The 16,483-nt window shown below is 56.4% G+C and overlaps 4 protein-coding genes across 4 annotated transcripts; all 4 read left to right on the top strand.

Annotated features, from left to right (window-relative positions):
- Nucleotides 1-1,186: 1,186 nt before the first annotated feature.
- JKF63_05144 (uncharacterized protein) lies at nt 1,187-2,494 on the top strand (the record flags this gene model as incomplete). The annotated part of the gene is made up of 1 exon (XM_067901113.1): nt 1,187-2,494. One exon carries the CDS (start codon nt 1,187-1,189, stop codon nt 2,492-2,494), a length of 1,308 nt encoding a protein of 435 aa, XP_067757476.1.
- A 2,090-nt stretch (nt 2,495-4,584) lies between these two features.
- Nucleotides 4,585-6,183, top strand: JKF63_05143 (uncharacterized protein; the record flags this gene model as incomplete). The annotated part of the gene is made up of 1 exon (XM_067901112.1): nt 4,585-6,183. The coding sequence occupies one exon, from the start codon at nt 4,585-4,587 to the stop codon at nt 6,181-6,183; it is 1,599 nt and encodes a 532-aa protein (XP_067757475.1).
- Nucleotides 6,184-7,773: 1,590 nt separating this feature from the next.
- On the top strand, nt 7,774-8,295 carry JKF63_05142 (uncharacterized protein; the record flags this gene model as incomplete). Its single annotated transcript, XM_067901111.1, has 1 exon — nt 7,774-8,295. One exon carries the CDS (start codon nt 7,774-7,776, stop codon nt 8,293-8,295), a length of 522 nt encoding a protein of 173 aa, XP_067757474.1.
- A 1,983-nt stretch (nt 8,296-10,278) lies between these two features.
- On the top strand, nt 10,279-16,092 carry JKF63_05141 (uncharacterized protein; the record flags this gene model as incomplete). Its single annotated transcript, XM_067901110.1, has 1 exon — nt 10,279-16,092. One exon carries the CDS (start codon nt 10,279-10,281, stop codon nt 16,090-16,092), a length of 5,814 nt encoding a protein of 1,937 aa, XP_067757473.1.
- Nucleotides 16,093-16,483: the final 391 nt, after the last annotated feature.

Raw genomic sequence — 16,483 nt, 5'->3', positions numbered from 1 at the left:
GAGGGAGGATGAGGTGGTGGTGGTGGTGGTGGTGAGGGTTGCGGTGGCCGTTTTCATGGAAGCAGAAAGTCGTATGGCTAACGTGGCAGCGCCCCCCCCCTTCCCCCAGTCTTTCTGCCGTTGATTCGAATGACTGTTCCTTGTTTCGAATGTTGTGTTATACCCCCCCTTTTTTAAAGCGGGAGCGCTTGTGTGCGTGTGAGTGCGTGCTCCATGCTCATGTAATCGATGTGTGTGTGTGTGTGTGTGTGGGTGTGCGTGTGGTGTCGTTGTACGATTGACCCCCTTTTTTTCTCTTTCTCGTAGTGTAGCACATACTCTAAGTACATACCCGAATAAGAGCGCCAGCGCGTAGGCGCACACCCCTCACCCTCACCCTCTCCCCTTCTGCGTGGACACTCAAGTGAGCGGGAACTGATGCCATTTTAAGAGTACCCGAGTGGCAAGCATCTACTGGGGGGGGGATGCAGGCGTGGGAGAAGAGATGATGGGGAGCGAGGTGTGCGGCAGCTCTCGTTGCCCCATGATTGGGGAGGTGGTGTCACTACGCCAGATCCACCGTACCCCCATTTTAAACGAAAGTATCTCGTTTGTTGTTTGGCCTCATAATTTCTCTCGGCCGCCATGGAGAAGGAGTGATGGTGTAGAGAGAAGCATTGGGGGGAGGGGGGGGGGACAACGTCTGTGCTGCTCAACGCACTCGGTATTGAGTCATCTTGGAGGACGGATGTGGTGTTCCTGCTGTTGCCGAGACTCATCGCCGACGACGCCCCACTGCCCATTTTTCCTCAGATTGTCAAGGTGTACATATGCCCCTTTAACGTCTCTGTCATTCTTTACCTCCCTCCCTCTCTCTCTCTGGTTGCATGTCCGTATCACCGGCCCCATCGACAACTGTATGTGTGTGTGTTGGGGTGGGTGGATGGATGGGGCATGCGTCAATACGCACACCCCTGTATCATTCCCTTTACTCCTCTCCGCCTGCATACATATATATATATATATATGTGTGTGCATGTAACCTCTGTTTACTTTTCAAAAATATTCTACATAATGTTTACATCAACAAAAAATAGAGTAGTCAACAGCCATAGCAGCCCTCCCCCTCCCCCTCCGCCCCTCCGCCCCTTCACCCCCCCCTCCCTCCCTTTTCTCTCTTCACTTGTGATACCTTTCTTGAGCGATAATGAGCAGCGCTCTTGCGGACTTTGACGGCGATGATGTCAAGACCACCGTTGTGGCGGCGCAGCCGATGGGGGTCGGAATGGGCACTCACAGCGCCGTCGCCCTCGGTGGCTTCCAGGACTTCTGCCTGAAGAGCGAACTCTCGAACGCCATTCGTGAGAACGGCTTCGAGCATCCGTCGGAGGTGCAGCACCAGGCGCTGCCCAAGGCGATGCTCGGCGCGGACATTCTTGCGCAGGCCAAGTCAGGTATGGGTAAGACTGCCGTGTTCGTCTTCGCACTGCTGGAGCAGGTCGAGAAAGTGCCCCAGGGGCAGAAGCCGTACTGCCAGGCCGTTGTAGTGGTGCACGCCCGCGAGTTGGCCTACCAGATCGAGCAGGAGTTCAAGCGGTTCAGCAAGTACCTCCCGTATGCGACCACCGGTGTGTTTTTCGGCGGCATCCCAGAGGACGAGAACGTGAAGCAGCTCAAGAAGGAGGTGCCGGCAATCATCGTGGGCACCCCAGGCCGCCTGAAGGCTCTCATCCAGAACAAGGCATTCGACACGACACACGTTAAGTGGTTCGTTGTCGACGAGTTCGACCGCTGCCTAGAGGACGTGAAGATGCGCCGTGACGTGCAGGAGATCTTCATGAAGCTCCCAAAGGAGAAGCAGGTCATGATGTTCTCCGCTACGATGACGGACGAGCTGCGCGATGTGGCGAAGAAATTCATGAAGGACGCGACGGAGATTTACGTGGATCAGCGCGCAAAGCTCACCCTTCACGGTCTTGTGCAGTTTTATATGAACGTCACGGAGCCGGAGAAGACGCGTCGGCTGGCGGAGATTCTCGACGTTGTGGAGTTCAACCAGGCAATTATCTTTACTTCTTCGGTGGAGCGCTGCGAGGCGCTGAACCGCCAGCTGCAGCAGATGAAGTTCCCTTCGCAGGCCGTTCACTCACGCATGAACCAGGAGGAGCGCCTGCGCGTCTACGAGAGCTGCAAGGCGAACAACACCCGCATCATGGTCGCCACCGACCTCTTCGGCCGAGGCGTCGACTTTGACCGAATCAACCTCGTTGTGCAGTACGACATGGCATCGGAGGCGGACAGCTACCTTCATCGCGTCGGCCGTGCCGGTCGCTTCGGCACGAAAGGGCTGACGGTGGCCTTCATTACGACAGACGAGAAGGAGATTAAGCGCGAGAACCGCACCTATACGGATAGCGGCATCATGAAGGAGGTGCAGGAGCGCTTCGAGATGAAGGTCGAGGAGCTGACGGACATCAACACGCAACTGAACGAGAGCCAGTACATGAACAAGTAAGCTAATTGACAAGAAAACAAATGACATGTGTAGTTATGTCGATAACGGGATCTGGGGGAGGAAGGAGAAGTAGGCGGGGGTGGGGGAGGAGAGTCTTTCGTGTGTCCATTCTCTCCATCACGCTCCCACGTGTGACTCTTTCTTTGTGAAGACGCACAGAAATACACACACACACACACACACACACATATATATATATATATAAATATAAATATACATGTATGTATGCGTGCATCTCCTCCGGATGATTTTTTTTCTTCATAGAGCATTTCTTCGTTTGTTCAACTTCCGCCGCTCCTCTCGTTGCTTCCCTCTGCAGCAGTGGTGTGATGGTGGTTGGCGGGGGAGGGAGGAGGGAGGAGGATGGGTGTCTTTGTGCCTTCGCTCATTTCGTCCTCCCCCCCTCCCTGACGTGTCTTGCGTACAGCTCTCTTTCTTTCTCCCCCCTGTCATATTGGCGTGTGTCCTCTGCGTGTGTGTGTGTGTGTGTGTGTGTGTGTGCGGGGATGGATGGCAAGTGGTGGACTAAGCGACTGCGTTGGAGGAGAAGGACATGCAAGCGTGCAAGTGTGTCTCGTTCTCTTACGCGTGTTGACGGGGTTCGACTCCCCCCCCCCTCCCCCCACTTCCACACCTCCCTCCCTCTTCTTCTTTTATCCTTCCCCTTCTCGATCGTCGGAAAGAGGCGTGCGTTGTGGTGCTGTCACGCGCCCCTCTCTTTGTCTGTCAATTCTTTTCCCTCTTTTTTTTTGATCTAAAAGAAGAATGAAACTCTATCATCTCCCCGTTCCTTCCCCCCACTTGTCCCGTCGTGGGTTTGGTGCGTGATTATTGGTGTCTGTGTGTGTGTGTGTGTGTGTGTGTGCATCGAGGAGAAACGTAACAGAATAGAAGAAAGAAAAAAAGGAATGGAACCGCGCCTTGGACGGACGCCCTGTGTGGCTGTCGCTGTGGATGCATATATACATATATATATATACATATGTATATATGTGTATATGTCTCGGTGTGTGTGTGTGTGTGTATACATGTGTGGAGGGTTCTGAGAGATGATGAAGGCGCATAAAAAGAGCTGAAGAGGACCGACTAAATACATGTACACGCACGACAACGCACACACACGCTGTGGTGAAGGAAATGAGGTGATGGCAAAAAGACCCGCGTGAGTGGCGCGGATGGCCGGCTCTGTCCGTGAAGCGTGTCGAGAAAAACGAGTGTGTATGTGTATGTGTATGTATGTTTGCGTGGGTGTGTAAGAGAGGGAGATGCTAGCTCGACCCCCCTCTCCTCTCCTCCCTTTCCCCCTTGTCCATTGCATTTTCCTCTCTGCAACTCGACTCTCACTTTCTGTCCTCTCTTCTTGTTGCACCCCATTCTTGACCTCTATGTTTGTTTTTGTATATGCTGCGCACCCTCTCCCTTTCTCCTGTATACACATACACACTCTCTCTCTCTGATTGTCGCACATGAACATGAGTCGCCTCCCGTCTGAAGCGAAAGTATTTCCAGAGTTATATGAGCACAGACAACACGTGCCCCTCTTTCTTTTTTTTCTTCCCCCTTTTCACAAACAACCCAGTTTTTTTTTTTTTGTAGTTCGCACGGGTGCTGCAGGCCGAGATCGAAACATTGAGGCAAAGCGGAGGCATACAGATGAGAGAGCACCACATTTCCCAGGTTTAATTTGCTTCACAATCTGGCTGCGTGCGTGGCCGTGTGCTTCATCCCCCCCCCTCCCCCCCTCCCCAACCCCCTTTCGCATCGCCGGTGCTTTTACAGCGTGAGTGTGCGTGACTCTTGCGCCTCCTCCCCCGCCTGGAAACACAGCTGGTCAGACGGGAGCACCACAGAAGCGCATCATATTCCAGTCTCTTTCTCTTTTTTTTTTCCTGCCGTTTGCTGTTTGCTGTTTGCTTGCGACACGCGCAGACGTCCGAGCAACCCCCTCCTCCCCCTCCCCTGCCATTTTTATTATTATTGTGCCGGTCGGCGTACAATTTGTGGTGCGGTATCCTCCTCCCCCCTTCCACTTTATCCCTGCACCGACCCCCCTCCCCCCCTCTCCCTCTCCCTCTCCCTCGCCAGTCGAAATGCATATCTACAGCAAAGACCAGCAGGCGTTTCATTTGAAGCGCACCCGTGTTGAGTTTTGGTGGTCGCGCATAAACGTCGGTATTGTGTTGATACAATTCGCGTGCTTCCTGTCCGCCATCATCCGAACGAGCATGGCCGCACGGGCGTCCATGACCAACAGCTTTTTCCTCAGCTCCGCCCTCTCACTCAAAGCGCCGTACCTGGTTGATGGTTGCGAGTTCAACGTGACCCGGGACCACGCCTTTTTCAAGAATGTGCGGTACACAATGAGCAAAGACAACGTTGGCTACTTTGTCAGTCGTGGCGTGGTGAATATTCGTTGCCTCATCGCTATCACAGCTGTGCACGCCGTGCTCAGTGCGACGAACCGGTTGTGGTTCGATACCAACACGCATGAGATCCGTTATCACTATGTGGTCTTCCGCAAGGACATGGTCATGATGTGGGAGATCCTGTTGATGGTGCTTGGCCTTGTTGTGGTATTCAGTATCACCAGGGAGAACCAAATCATGACGGATTACCTCAATTTTTGCACACGCACTGGAGAAGCGGGCATCGGCGGCTACAACTCTGTGCCACCGTACATCGAGCTCAGTGTGTCATACATAATATCTCTGGTCGCCACAGTGTTGAACGCACTTTTGGCGGTGTGGCATTTGTCGAAACAAAACCCGCGCGACGCCTTGATACGCGAGGCAAAGCTGCAAGAGGAAGAGTGGAGGAAGGCGATGCTGCAGTACCACGGGATGGGCAGCCCTGACGCCGCGATCGCCGCTTCTTCGACTGTTGTGCAGCCCGATGGGCATGCGGACAGCAGTTCTCCACAGGTAATTTATGCAGACAACCGCGCCGCCACTGTGAACCCCAATGCATCCACCGCATCCGCACCCCCTGAAGGCGACGGTTGGCCAGTCAAGGATGGCGAGGTCGGTCAGCGACCGCATCATCACAGCGGCCACCACAGCTTCATCCCCAAAGGACCCGCTTGCTCCCCCAACGCGATCTCGTCGTCGATGCAGCGCCGCTTTCAAAACGGGGATTCGATCGGCCTGGACGAGTTACCACCGTCGTCGTTGCCGCACGTCGGCCCGAGCGTAAGCCGCCCCCACACTCCGCTGCTGAACGAAGACTATGGCCAGGAGGAGATGGTAGAGGGGCTGCACTACGGTACTAGTGGGGGAGTCGTTGGTGACCAATTAGAATCTCAGGTTACTATGAGTGGCCCCGGCGCTGCTGTCGATTACTCTAACTCTGGCCGATATGAGTTACACGAAGTTGGTGACGACGACGAGGAGGAGGAGGAGGAGCGCGAGGCCACCGCGGTACTCGATGTTGCGAAGAGCACCCCGCCAGACTCTCGTGGCTCTTTTGCCCTCCCTGGTCGTGCCGGTGGTGGTGGTGCCCGTGGTGCAAGTGCCTCCGACGCGTCGACCGCGCTTGTCGCCTCTCGCCTCGCCACGGGGCCGCCGCCACCGCCGGTGCACGGCGCTGATTCTCAGCCGAGAATTCAGACGAACAGGGGCAAAATGCTTGCGCCGCCGTCTCCATTGCAGTGTGGGGCTGAGACTACGGACGATACGGTGCACCTGCAGTGAAGCGCGTGAGGGGGGGGGGGAGAACGCGCGTGAAGATGATGATGCGTGCGTGGTTGTGGCGTATCCGCTTCAGCAGAGGGGCGGAGGCGGGGGGGGGAGGGGTAGCAGCGTCGATTTTCACTTTTTTTTTGTTTTGTCCCTTGATATGTATATATGTATATATATGTATATATATACATATAGATAATAGAGTAGACTGCCGCGACTTTTTGGTCTGTTTACGTGTGTGTGTGTGTGTGTGTGTGTCGGCAGCGAAGTTTATTTTTTATTGTTTTTGTTTGCTCCCCTCTTTCCGAGGCGTTAGCCCCCTCCCCCTCCCCCTCCCCCTCCCCCTCCTTTGCTTACGTCTTCATTTTTGACTTGACTACCTGTTAGTGTATGTGTGGCTCGCCGTACCGATACCGAGTTGTTGCCGACAATTGAGGTGTGCAGCTTCTCATTTGCACTTCCATGTACCGAATCGTGTGCTGATGCGGACTCTTTCGTGGCGACTTTCGGGTGCCTCTCTGCTTGACATGGTCTGACAAAGCTATTAGACATCACCATACATTTCCCTTCTTCCTCCCCCTCTCTCTACCGTCTGGCGGTACCCCTCGCGTTTTTTTTCCCTCTCTTCGCTTCCTACCAAGGGCAGAGCGCTCTGCGACAAAGTGCTCAGGACAATGAACCCCCCCCCTACGCCTTCCCTTCCCTCCCATCCCTCCTTCCCCCTTTCCCAAACCCAAATCTGTTTGGGTGGAATGATCGGTGTAGGTGGTGATGCCTAGTAGCATCTCTGCTTTCTTTTTCTCTCTCTTCCCTTTCCCCTCACCTTGAACATATATATATATATATTTGCGCTTGTTGTTTGTTGCTCTTGGAGTTTTGTGTGTAGCACGCTGCGCCCCCTCTTTTTTTTTTGCGTCTGTACATCTATATATCTATCTATCTATATATCTCTATATATATAGATATAGATATAACCGCGTTCCTTTACTTAGCGGTGCTTTCACATCTTTTCTTTTTTCCCCCTTTCACATGAAATATGAAAAATAGATGAGATGACACACACACACACACACACACTTGACGCAGCTGGACAGTGCGTGAAGGCGAACGGGTGCGCGAATTTCGAATTCCTGCGAAGAAAGTGATTCACTATGCCTTCCGCGATGCTGGATGTGTCTGTTATCTGCACAGAACTGACATGCCGCAGGCTCGTTTTTACGGGGGGTGGTGGTGGAAGGCAGGCTGTCTAATTCGCTACACGGAGGTCCCTCTCTCAGAGGACCATAGTCTATGCAGGGCGCGCTCAACGCTTATTGATCAGCCCTCATTTTTGTACGCCTCCTTCCCCGAGATCACAGCCCCCCCCTCCCCCCTCCCCATTTGTACTTCGCCCTCATATGTGTATTTCACTGAACCCCCTCCCTTCTCTTTTGTTCTTGGGTATTTGTATTTCCGCCCCCCCCCACGATCTCTTTCCTCCCCCTCTTCCTTCTATGTGATCTATGCACATGGACTTCATCAACTTGTATACATGTATGCCCCACAACACATTCTTTCCAGGACGTTCTGAGCTACCCTTTTCTTGTTGATCTCAAGAGCACCATGTCCGCTGCTCCCCAGTACTTCAAGGCGCATCAGGTGGATGCCACCATTCAGCACCAGAAGGCGTACCAGCGCCAGACGGCGGTGAATGAGAACATGCACCGCCCGAACCGCAAGCACGTCAACAGCTCCGGCCACATCCGCTACTCCAAGAAGATTGGTCTGGGCTTCAAGACTCCGGCGAAGGCGCTGAATGGCAAGTACATCGACCGCAAGTGCCCCTTCACGAGCAACGTGGTGATCCGCGGCCGCATCCTGCGTGGCACCGTGCACTCGATCAAGATGGACCGCACCATCACCATCCGTCGCAACTACCTGCACTTCATCAAGAAGTACCAGCGTTACCAGAAGCGCCACAAGTCCCTGGCCGTGCACTGCAGCCCGGCCTTTGACCCCAAGCAGGGTGACGAGGTCATCATTGGTCAGTGCCGCCCACTGAGCAAGACGATCCGCTACAACGTCTTGGAGGTGGTGTCGAAGAGCTCTGCCGATAAGATGGGCAAGAAGTTCGCCAAGAACTAAGCAGAGGCGGCGGCGGCGGAGGACTGGGTTGTTCCCCCCCCCCCTCCCTCCACCCCACCCTCGGACATTGCTGCTTACGGTCGTGCTGCTCGCGTGCATGTGTGCAAAGCGCGTTTGACGGTCAGGTCTTTTGTGTGTATCGGGTCACATAGCGCAACCACACGGGTTCGTCGTCCATTTTATCTCTTCTTCCTCATATTTTCCCTCTCGTCCCCCCCCCCCTCCCGCACCCCTTTCTTTGCTCCCTGCTCCCTTTTCTGCCTTCACACACACACACACATACACAGATGCCCACCCGCATGCACGGCTGTTCCCCTGCGGAATGTTTCGTGGGCGTGTGTTCTCGGCAGAAAAGGGGAAGAGGGAAAGCAGGAGATGAGCCGATGGAACGAATGCGTTTGTTCCATGTGTGTGTGTGTGTTTTGAGGGGGAGGAGGGGGGGGGCGGTTGGTGATGTGTGTTTTGAGGGGGAGGAGGAGGCGGCCGGCGGCGGCGGCGCTCTCTTCACTCCTTTTTCGTTCATTTCTGTTCTTTTCTTAGTTCAAGTGCACGTAAACCGAAGCAAACAAAAAAGAAGTTTCTTGCGCGTCTCCCTCCCTACGCTCGAACACAGTCAAGGCATGCTATGCTCCCCTTCTCCCTCTTGGTGACAACAGTGGCAGGCTCGCCGGAAGAGGCCACGGGGACGGGTGGGCAGGTGTGTGTCTGTGTGCGTGTGCGGGTCTGGAGAAGAAGAAAAGGAGTTGCCTACACAAGCACGGCACTGGTTGACGCATCACCTCGTGGCCACGGACTCTCACACGCTCGCCATCGGCGAGGGCTACGGTCCGCCTCAACGGAAACAGTGCGCTGCACCCATTGCACATCGCGCCATCTTCCTGCATCTTTGCCTTCTCCTACTCGATTCTTCGCCCCCCTCCCCTCCCACCCCCCTGTGCGTGCGCTCTCTCTTTACCCATTTTGCTGGTTTCGTTGACACTGCAAATTAACCACTGCCTCTTTTACGGTTTGTCGCGAAGTATATCTTTGAGGGGGGTCCACCCCCCCCCCCTCCTCCTCCTCCCCCCTGCCAATGCAAGGACCACCTCTGGCGGGTGACCAGCTCACGTGCCACGGGCGTGAAGGGGCCTGGGGGGGGTGTCAGAGAAACTTACCGCTAGGCGGATGTCGGCGGTGGTGGTGGTGGTGTCCTGGATGGCGTTGCGTGGGAACGACCAGCGTCCCGGAAGACCGTTGTGCTATCCACATAATAAACAACGATTTGTCCAGGTGACTGGAGCGCCTGATCCGCAGCCCTCGCTGTCCACCGGGTGTGTGCGTGTGTCTGGGGGATGGGGCAACCTGCGCCGCACCGAGGGATGCACCGCGTGACGAGTATCACGGTGGGGCGCTGCTGCACTGGTGTGTAGTGTGGGGCCGAGTCTGTGCTGAGATGACGGGGTTCGTCATGGCTGTAGCGTGCGTGTGTGTGCACCGCTGCTTCGCACCACACGATGGGCATGTGAGGGCAGGAACGTGTTTGTGCGCGCGCGTTGTATGTCGGAGTAAGACGTTGGCCACAAGAACAACAGCAAAGTAATGATCTCCCCCTCCCCTCCTCCTCCCCTCCCTTCCCCTCTCCACTAAGATGGGTTGCTGCCATGTAGCCTTGCGTGTGTGTGTGCGCCCCTTTCATTCGGGTATCATCCGGCATATATTTATCAATTGTGCCGCTCCTTACGCCTTTCGCAGCTTTGGGTACTGTATATGATGGTGTCTTCCTCCCTCCTCCCACCCCTACCCCACCCACCCACCCCACCCATCCCCTCCCCCATGGTGCGTGCCCGCTTTCGCGTCCTTCCAAGTTTTCACTTGTCTTCCCCCTGCTTCACACTTTTTCATTCACATAAGGCGATATATATTTATTTATATATTTGCATTTATGGGGACTTATTTTTTTTCGTGGATTTTCCGTGGCTTCTACTGCTGCTGCTTCTTTTGCAGATGTGTGCGTGGCGTTATTCCTCAGGCAGCAACAGCGGTACCACCGGCGGCGCTGGGTTTGGTGGCGTCGCAGCTGGTGGATCGAGTCCTTTCTCGACGGGACTCAGTGGCAATCGTCTGAGCAGTACGGCTGGTGTTCTCCTACGACAGAACGCTGCTTCGGCAGCCGGTAACAGCAGCTTTGGCCGCTTTGACGATGTAACCACAACCGCAGGGGGGCCCTTCGCGCTCTCTGCCAGCGCTGCTGCAGAGACGCTGGCAGCGGTGGGTCAGCAACGGAATGCCGTGCACCCGTTCCGCGATCGTGACGTCGAGGAGGAATTTTCTGTAGAGAACGAAAACGAATACGACGCCAACGATTACACCAGCGGTCATGGGCGATCATCACCTGCAATAACGACGGCCCCCGCCGCTTCATCTCTCCCTATACCGCCCATGAGGGACACATCCAGCCGCGGCGGCGCGGTCGTGGGCTGCAGTGGGGATCGTAGCAGCAGCGCGAAGGCCAAAAGCGGTAGCAGTTCCGCCGCGGCTGGTTCAAATGCACAGCGAAGCGCGTTAATCACTGCGAGCCTTTCTCGGCAACTCTTCAAAGCAAAGATGCCGGACAGCGCGATCTCGACGCAGCAAAGGGCCATCGCTTCCAAGTACCAAGATAAACTGGAAGAGGAAGAGCTTGATCAGCTTTCCGCTGTTGATCGCGAGTTTGTCTTGAACACACAGGACCTATTCGAAGACGTCGACGAAGAGCTGCTCCGCGAGGACTTCGTGCCTCACGAACACGTTGTCGGCATCATCGCTTCGGACGTCACCGGCGGCGAGGCGTCTCCGGAGGAGATTGAAGACAATTTATTGGACTACAAGGACCTTGAGGCCGAGATCGACGCGGATCTCGGCGACTACATCGATGCCCACCACGATGAGTTCAACAGTGCCATCGCTGACTTCTCCGAGATCGTTCTAGCGGTTTCCGGCAGTGGCGACACACTGGCAAGTTTCAAGAAGGGGTTGGCCGACGCGGCGGACTCACTGCAAAGCCACGCCATGGAGCTCAAGGTGCTGCGGCTGCGTGCCGTCAAGTCGCTTTTCATGGCCGAAGCGTTGGAGCGCATCCACGAGGCCGTTCTTTCTGAAGGGGAGATAAAAAGTCTCGTGCGGAATCGACACTACTTCGCCGCAGTACAGAAGCTGCAGACACAGGCGCGACTACTCGCGAGCGAGGAGATGAATGGGGTGCGGGCAGTGCAAACCCTCCGCGACGCGCACAACTCCACCGTTTCGACGCTGCATCACCTGATCATCGACGACCTCTTGGCTTGCGTTTTTCGGCATGAGCGTCTCGTTGAGGCGGATGCACAACTGTTGCAGGAGATGCTCAATAGAAGCGAGCAGGACTTGAAAGAAGCCAGCGCGGTTGCCCCAAGCCTCCAGCACACCGTCTTCAAGTATTGGAAGATGGCTGGTGTTGGCGCGCCTGGCAGTGGCGACCCCGATAACGAAGAGGACGGCACTGGTGGGGGGATGCGCGGGTGTGGTGGCGGCAACGCGATGCAAAATGACATCACTGCAGGCTCGACGACGACGGCGGGCGCTGACGAGTCCGCCAGGAAGGAGCACACGCTCGCTGCAATCATCGAGACGCTGTTCGACGATCCAACAGATGATGAGGTATTCGGCAACTACCTCAAGTTCGTGCCGCTGTGCGTCAAAAGTCTCGTACTTCTGGGCAGGATGGATGACTGCCACGAAACGTTTTTCAGTCGCGCTACTCGCAGCATAGAGCGCTTTATTGCACATTTTCTCTCCTTGTATGACACGTGGCGGCGCCGCACCCGGAGCGGGGCGAGCCTTGGTGGCGACGACGCGGAGGCCGCCATTCGCGGCACATACGTGCGGGCTCTGGACCTCGCCAGCGACCTGACTTCGTTTGACGAAGCCCTGGCCACCATCCAGGCGCGTGACCTGCGCGCCATGCTCGGTGCCCTCTTCGCCGAGCTGGAAAAAATTCTTCGCAACGCAGATTATTTGCAGAAAGTCGTCTTGGTGGCGCACTTTCCTTTTGTATCTCCCTTTGTCGTCCGGCCGCTTCCCTTCGTGGCGGAGGCGACGTCGCGCGAGTGGGACGTAATGGACGTCCCGCTGCGAGGCGCGGTCTGGTTGCACGACACTCTCACGACGGCACTTGACTTCGCTGAGAATCTCTTGCTCGATGTACGGACTACGAACGTCGAGTCTTCGTCGTCGTCGCGCACCGTACCCACTGGCAGTGGTGACAACGACGTCGATGATGCCGTGGCTAAGTTCTTGGAGTTCTTCAAAGTCGATGCCGTGCTGGAACCCTTGACAGCTGGAGTTAAGGAGACAGGTGCCTCCGCAGCCGTGGGTGCTGCAGCCGTCGCACAGTCGAGTCCAAGGGCTCCCGGCAGCGTTGAGCCAGCCGCCGGTGCTGTTGCCGGTGACATGTCCCCCTTCCTTGCTCTTGACAGACGTGCGCGTTTTCTCACGCTGAGGGGCATCTGCAACGACGTTGACCGCGCGTGCGCGCAGGCGCGCGCCAAGTACCCATCGATTGCCGAGTCGGTGCTGCGCAGGCTGCAGACGGCGTTCTCCGCTAAGCTGCAGGATGCTGTGCGAGTGAAGTTGGTGGCTGAGGTGCGCGAGATGCAGCAACAGTGGGATCTGCAGGTGTTGTGGTCCCAGCTGAACTACCACATGGAGTTTGTCTTCCACGTAATCTGTGACGCAAAGGAGTCTCAGAGTGAAGCGAACGATATAGTCACACTGCTCCCTTTCCTGCGCCAGAAGAAGTTGTCTAGTCGCGTGCAGCGCACCACCACCACCATGGTGCGGGACTCTGAGAAACAAGGTGACCACACGGTAACCCTGGATCGTCTCTTGTCAACGTTTGAGTCAGGCGGTTTGCTGCGCATGATAGAGGAGGTGGGTGCCGTCTCCTTCAGCTTGGTGGGCGCAGTGAAGAAGGCGCAGGCAGACATTCGAAGAACCAACGAGGGGCAGGCGCACCACTTTGAAGCCATGCAGGGCGACCGGGCTAGGCTCATCGCGCTCGCAGAAAGTGGGCAGAGTGCCGGTGGTGTTGGCGGGACCGGGGCACCACTGGTGCTGCTGCACGCCACTCTGCTGCGCCGCTGGTTCGTCTTCACTGCGATGAACGCGTTGACGTGTTACGAGTGCGCAGCCCGCTTCTATAGCCGCAGCTGCGATCGCATTCCTGAGTTTCGCTCACTAAGCGAGAATGATTGCGTCGTTGGCTTTTTCAAGCGCTTTTTGCGCGCCACCTACATTCCTAATCTGCACGCCTTCCACTCCCAACAATTGCAGCTGCTGCTCATGAGTATTGGCGACACCTACAGCGGTGTGGGTGGTGCCGCAGACGCAACAGTAGTGTTCCCTCCGACCCCCGCAAAGGAGGGCGGTACATCGCCGCGTAGTGGCGTGCCACACCCGGGGTTGAACACAACCAGTGGCGCCTGGCCGACCGTCCTTGTGGACGGGGTGCAGTATCCAATACTTGCCTGTGTGCATTACGTGGGGCAGGTATTGGCGAAGATGAGTGACGTGCGCCGCATCCTCCCCGAATCTCTCGCGGAGGAGGTGGAGCAGAACACGTCAGAGGCGCTCATCACGGAGCTGGTCGTATTCCTGAAGCGGCAGGTGCAGTGGCTCGGCCGCGGCACGCTCGCTCATCGACTGCTGAACGGGCCCTTTGAAGATGCGTTTGCCGGTGTCTCGAATCGTAGGTGGGCGGCACTGGTCGACGAGGAGAACATGCTGCAGGCCCACAGGTACATTGATCAAGACCTCTACCGGTACTATCAGCTTAACAGTGAGGAGCGGACGAGCGGACATGAATACTCAAACCCGACGGTGTCCGTACTGGAGGCGATGCGCGTGCTAGAGACATCGTATACCGCTTCGCCAGACAGTGGACGCGACACCGGTGGTGCAGATGCGGAGGCGGCTGAGGTGGACCGACATATCGGCCGGATGGACCCACGGGACATCTGCGTTCGGGATGACAGTACCATCGTCGCGTTTGCCCTTCTCTGCACCTCGGCCGAGTGGCTATGCGATGTGCTGCTCCACTACCTATGGCCGGATCACCCTAGTAAAAAGCGCAACTACACGGACTGTTGCGTTCCAGGCTACCGCTTCACCCATGAGTTGCGTGTTGGCGACACCACTTCCTTTGCTCTCATCGACGGCGACAAGACCGCACATCACGAGATCCGCCTCTCAGGGCACCTCGTCCGCTTGTGTTCGATTGCGCAGGTCGCTCTTTTTCACCTCTCCGTGGAGGCGCGCTTTTTGGCATTTCTCTTCCTCCCGCAGCTGCGCGATGTCTCGTATGACGTTGTTGCGACGTCCAGTGCCGCTGACACTTTTGTGCAGGCCTACGCACGACGTGTGCATAACTTCTACGCTATCCTGCGTCAGCACCTCTACACGAAGAAAATCAAGTACACGGGCCTGACGGCTGGCAGACCGGCGAGCGAGCTAATCTTGCTGGAGCTGGCTCATCTCCGTGACAAAGCCATCTCACATGCCGGTCTCATGCGGCTACGAACGGACCTCCTAGTTATGCAGACTACGCTGCAGCTGGTGCTCCCGGCGGATGGCGACGTTCGGGAGGCAGTGTCACGCTTTTTTGCTCGGCCAGCCCTTTTCCTGCGGTACATCTTCAACAAAGACGTGGTCAACGAGATCGTGTCCAGCTTGGACTATCTCCACTTCTCCACCAAGGAAGTGGAGGTGCTGATCCGTCTCGTCTTCCGGCAAGTCTCTGGCGCCAATGACGACGCACTGGCGGTGCAACACATTCATTTCTTTCACCAAAAGCTCAGGATGATTCAGGGTTTGCGGTACCACAGCAACGACACTGGCAGCCACGTGGGAATGGTCAGTCGCATGTCTTCACAGCGACCTGCTGGTGCTGGCTCCTCTACCGGTTTCGATGGTGGCGGTGGTGGTGGTGGCGAGCTGCAGCCGGTGGTGCCGTTCTCGACAAACGCGGCTTCTGTTGTTGCTGCCGCGCTGGACGTCGGGGACGATGACGACAACAACGCTTTCATTCACGATGACGATTGCGCGGATCCGTGGGACTCGCGTCCGCCGCCGCAACCCATGTCGTTCAGCACCCGAAGCCCTCAGTCCGCCGCGGCTCGAGTCGGCGCACCATCTGTGTCTTCTAACGAAGAGGAGGAGGAAGAGGAGGAGGAGGAAGAAGAGGAGGAGGAGGAGGAGGAAGAGGACATGGCATATGAAGCGTCGATTCTGCAGCTCGATCGCCAGCTGGTGCACGAGCCCATCACTCCGGGCACCACCAGGGCTCGCTCAGCCACTTTTTCTGCTTCGATATCTCTTGGTGAAACGGCGGCGACGCTCGGCAATCGCCCCATGCGCTACGTGGACCCCACATCATCCCAAACTACGCCATTGCCGCCATCCATGAGTAGCTCCGCTGCGGTGAAGCCAGCGCTGGCAGGAACCATTGGCCAGCGTTTTGCATCCGCACCTTCGAAGGGGCCACTCGCATTGACACCTGCATCAGGCGCCAAGGCAGGCGCTGTGATGGTGGAGAAGTCTAGCGAGTCGGAGTCCGACGACGAGGAGACCTCCGAGTACGAAGAAGAGGAGACCTCCGAGTACGAAGAAGAGGAGGACGAGCCGGTGCCACCCCCCGCTATCGCTGCCAGGAGGCAACCGCATCCCCCGCCTCCACGAGCGGGAGCCCCGGCTAGTGGGACTTCTGCCGCTGCCAAGCCAATCTCATCTGCTTTCGCCCGCAAGTGAGGTGGTAAGTATATGATGGGCTCGTTTTCTTATTCTGCCACGAATTAGCCATGACTCTGTATGTGCGCGCGTGTGTGTGTGTGTGTGTGTGTGTGTGTGTGTGTGTCGTTGGATGCTTCAAAAATGCTACTCTGACGCCCCCCTCCCTCAGGGCCCCGCAGATCAACCTCTAGCTTTCCCCTTCTCTAATGACACGCCCAAAGGGGTGAGGGAAGAGACTGTGGTGGGGGGAGGGAAGAAACAGGTGGCAACATAAAAGGAAAGAACCAAGCGAGTGAGTCGCTGCGAACTCTCGTTTGCTTGAGTTGTTCTTTGTGTGTGCCCTCAATGACATGCGTACATGTTTCTGCTCACGCAAAATACACGATTCTTCCTTCCCCGTGTAGATGAT

Source organism: Porcisia hertigi, chromosome 21 (assembly GCF_017918235.1).
Source record: "Porcisia hertigi strain C119 chromosome 21, whole genome shotgun sequence".
Classification (NCBI taxonomy): domain Eukaryota; phylum Euglenozoa; class Kinetoplastea; order Trypanosomatida; family Trypanosomatidae; genus Porcisia; species Porcisia hertigi.
This window is presented reverse-complemented; position numbering and strand designations above follow the sequence as displayed.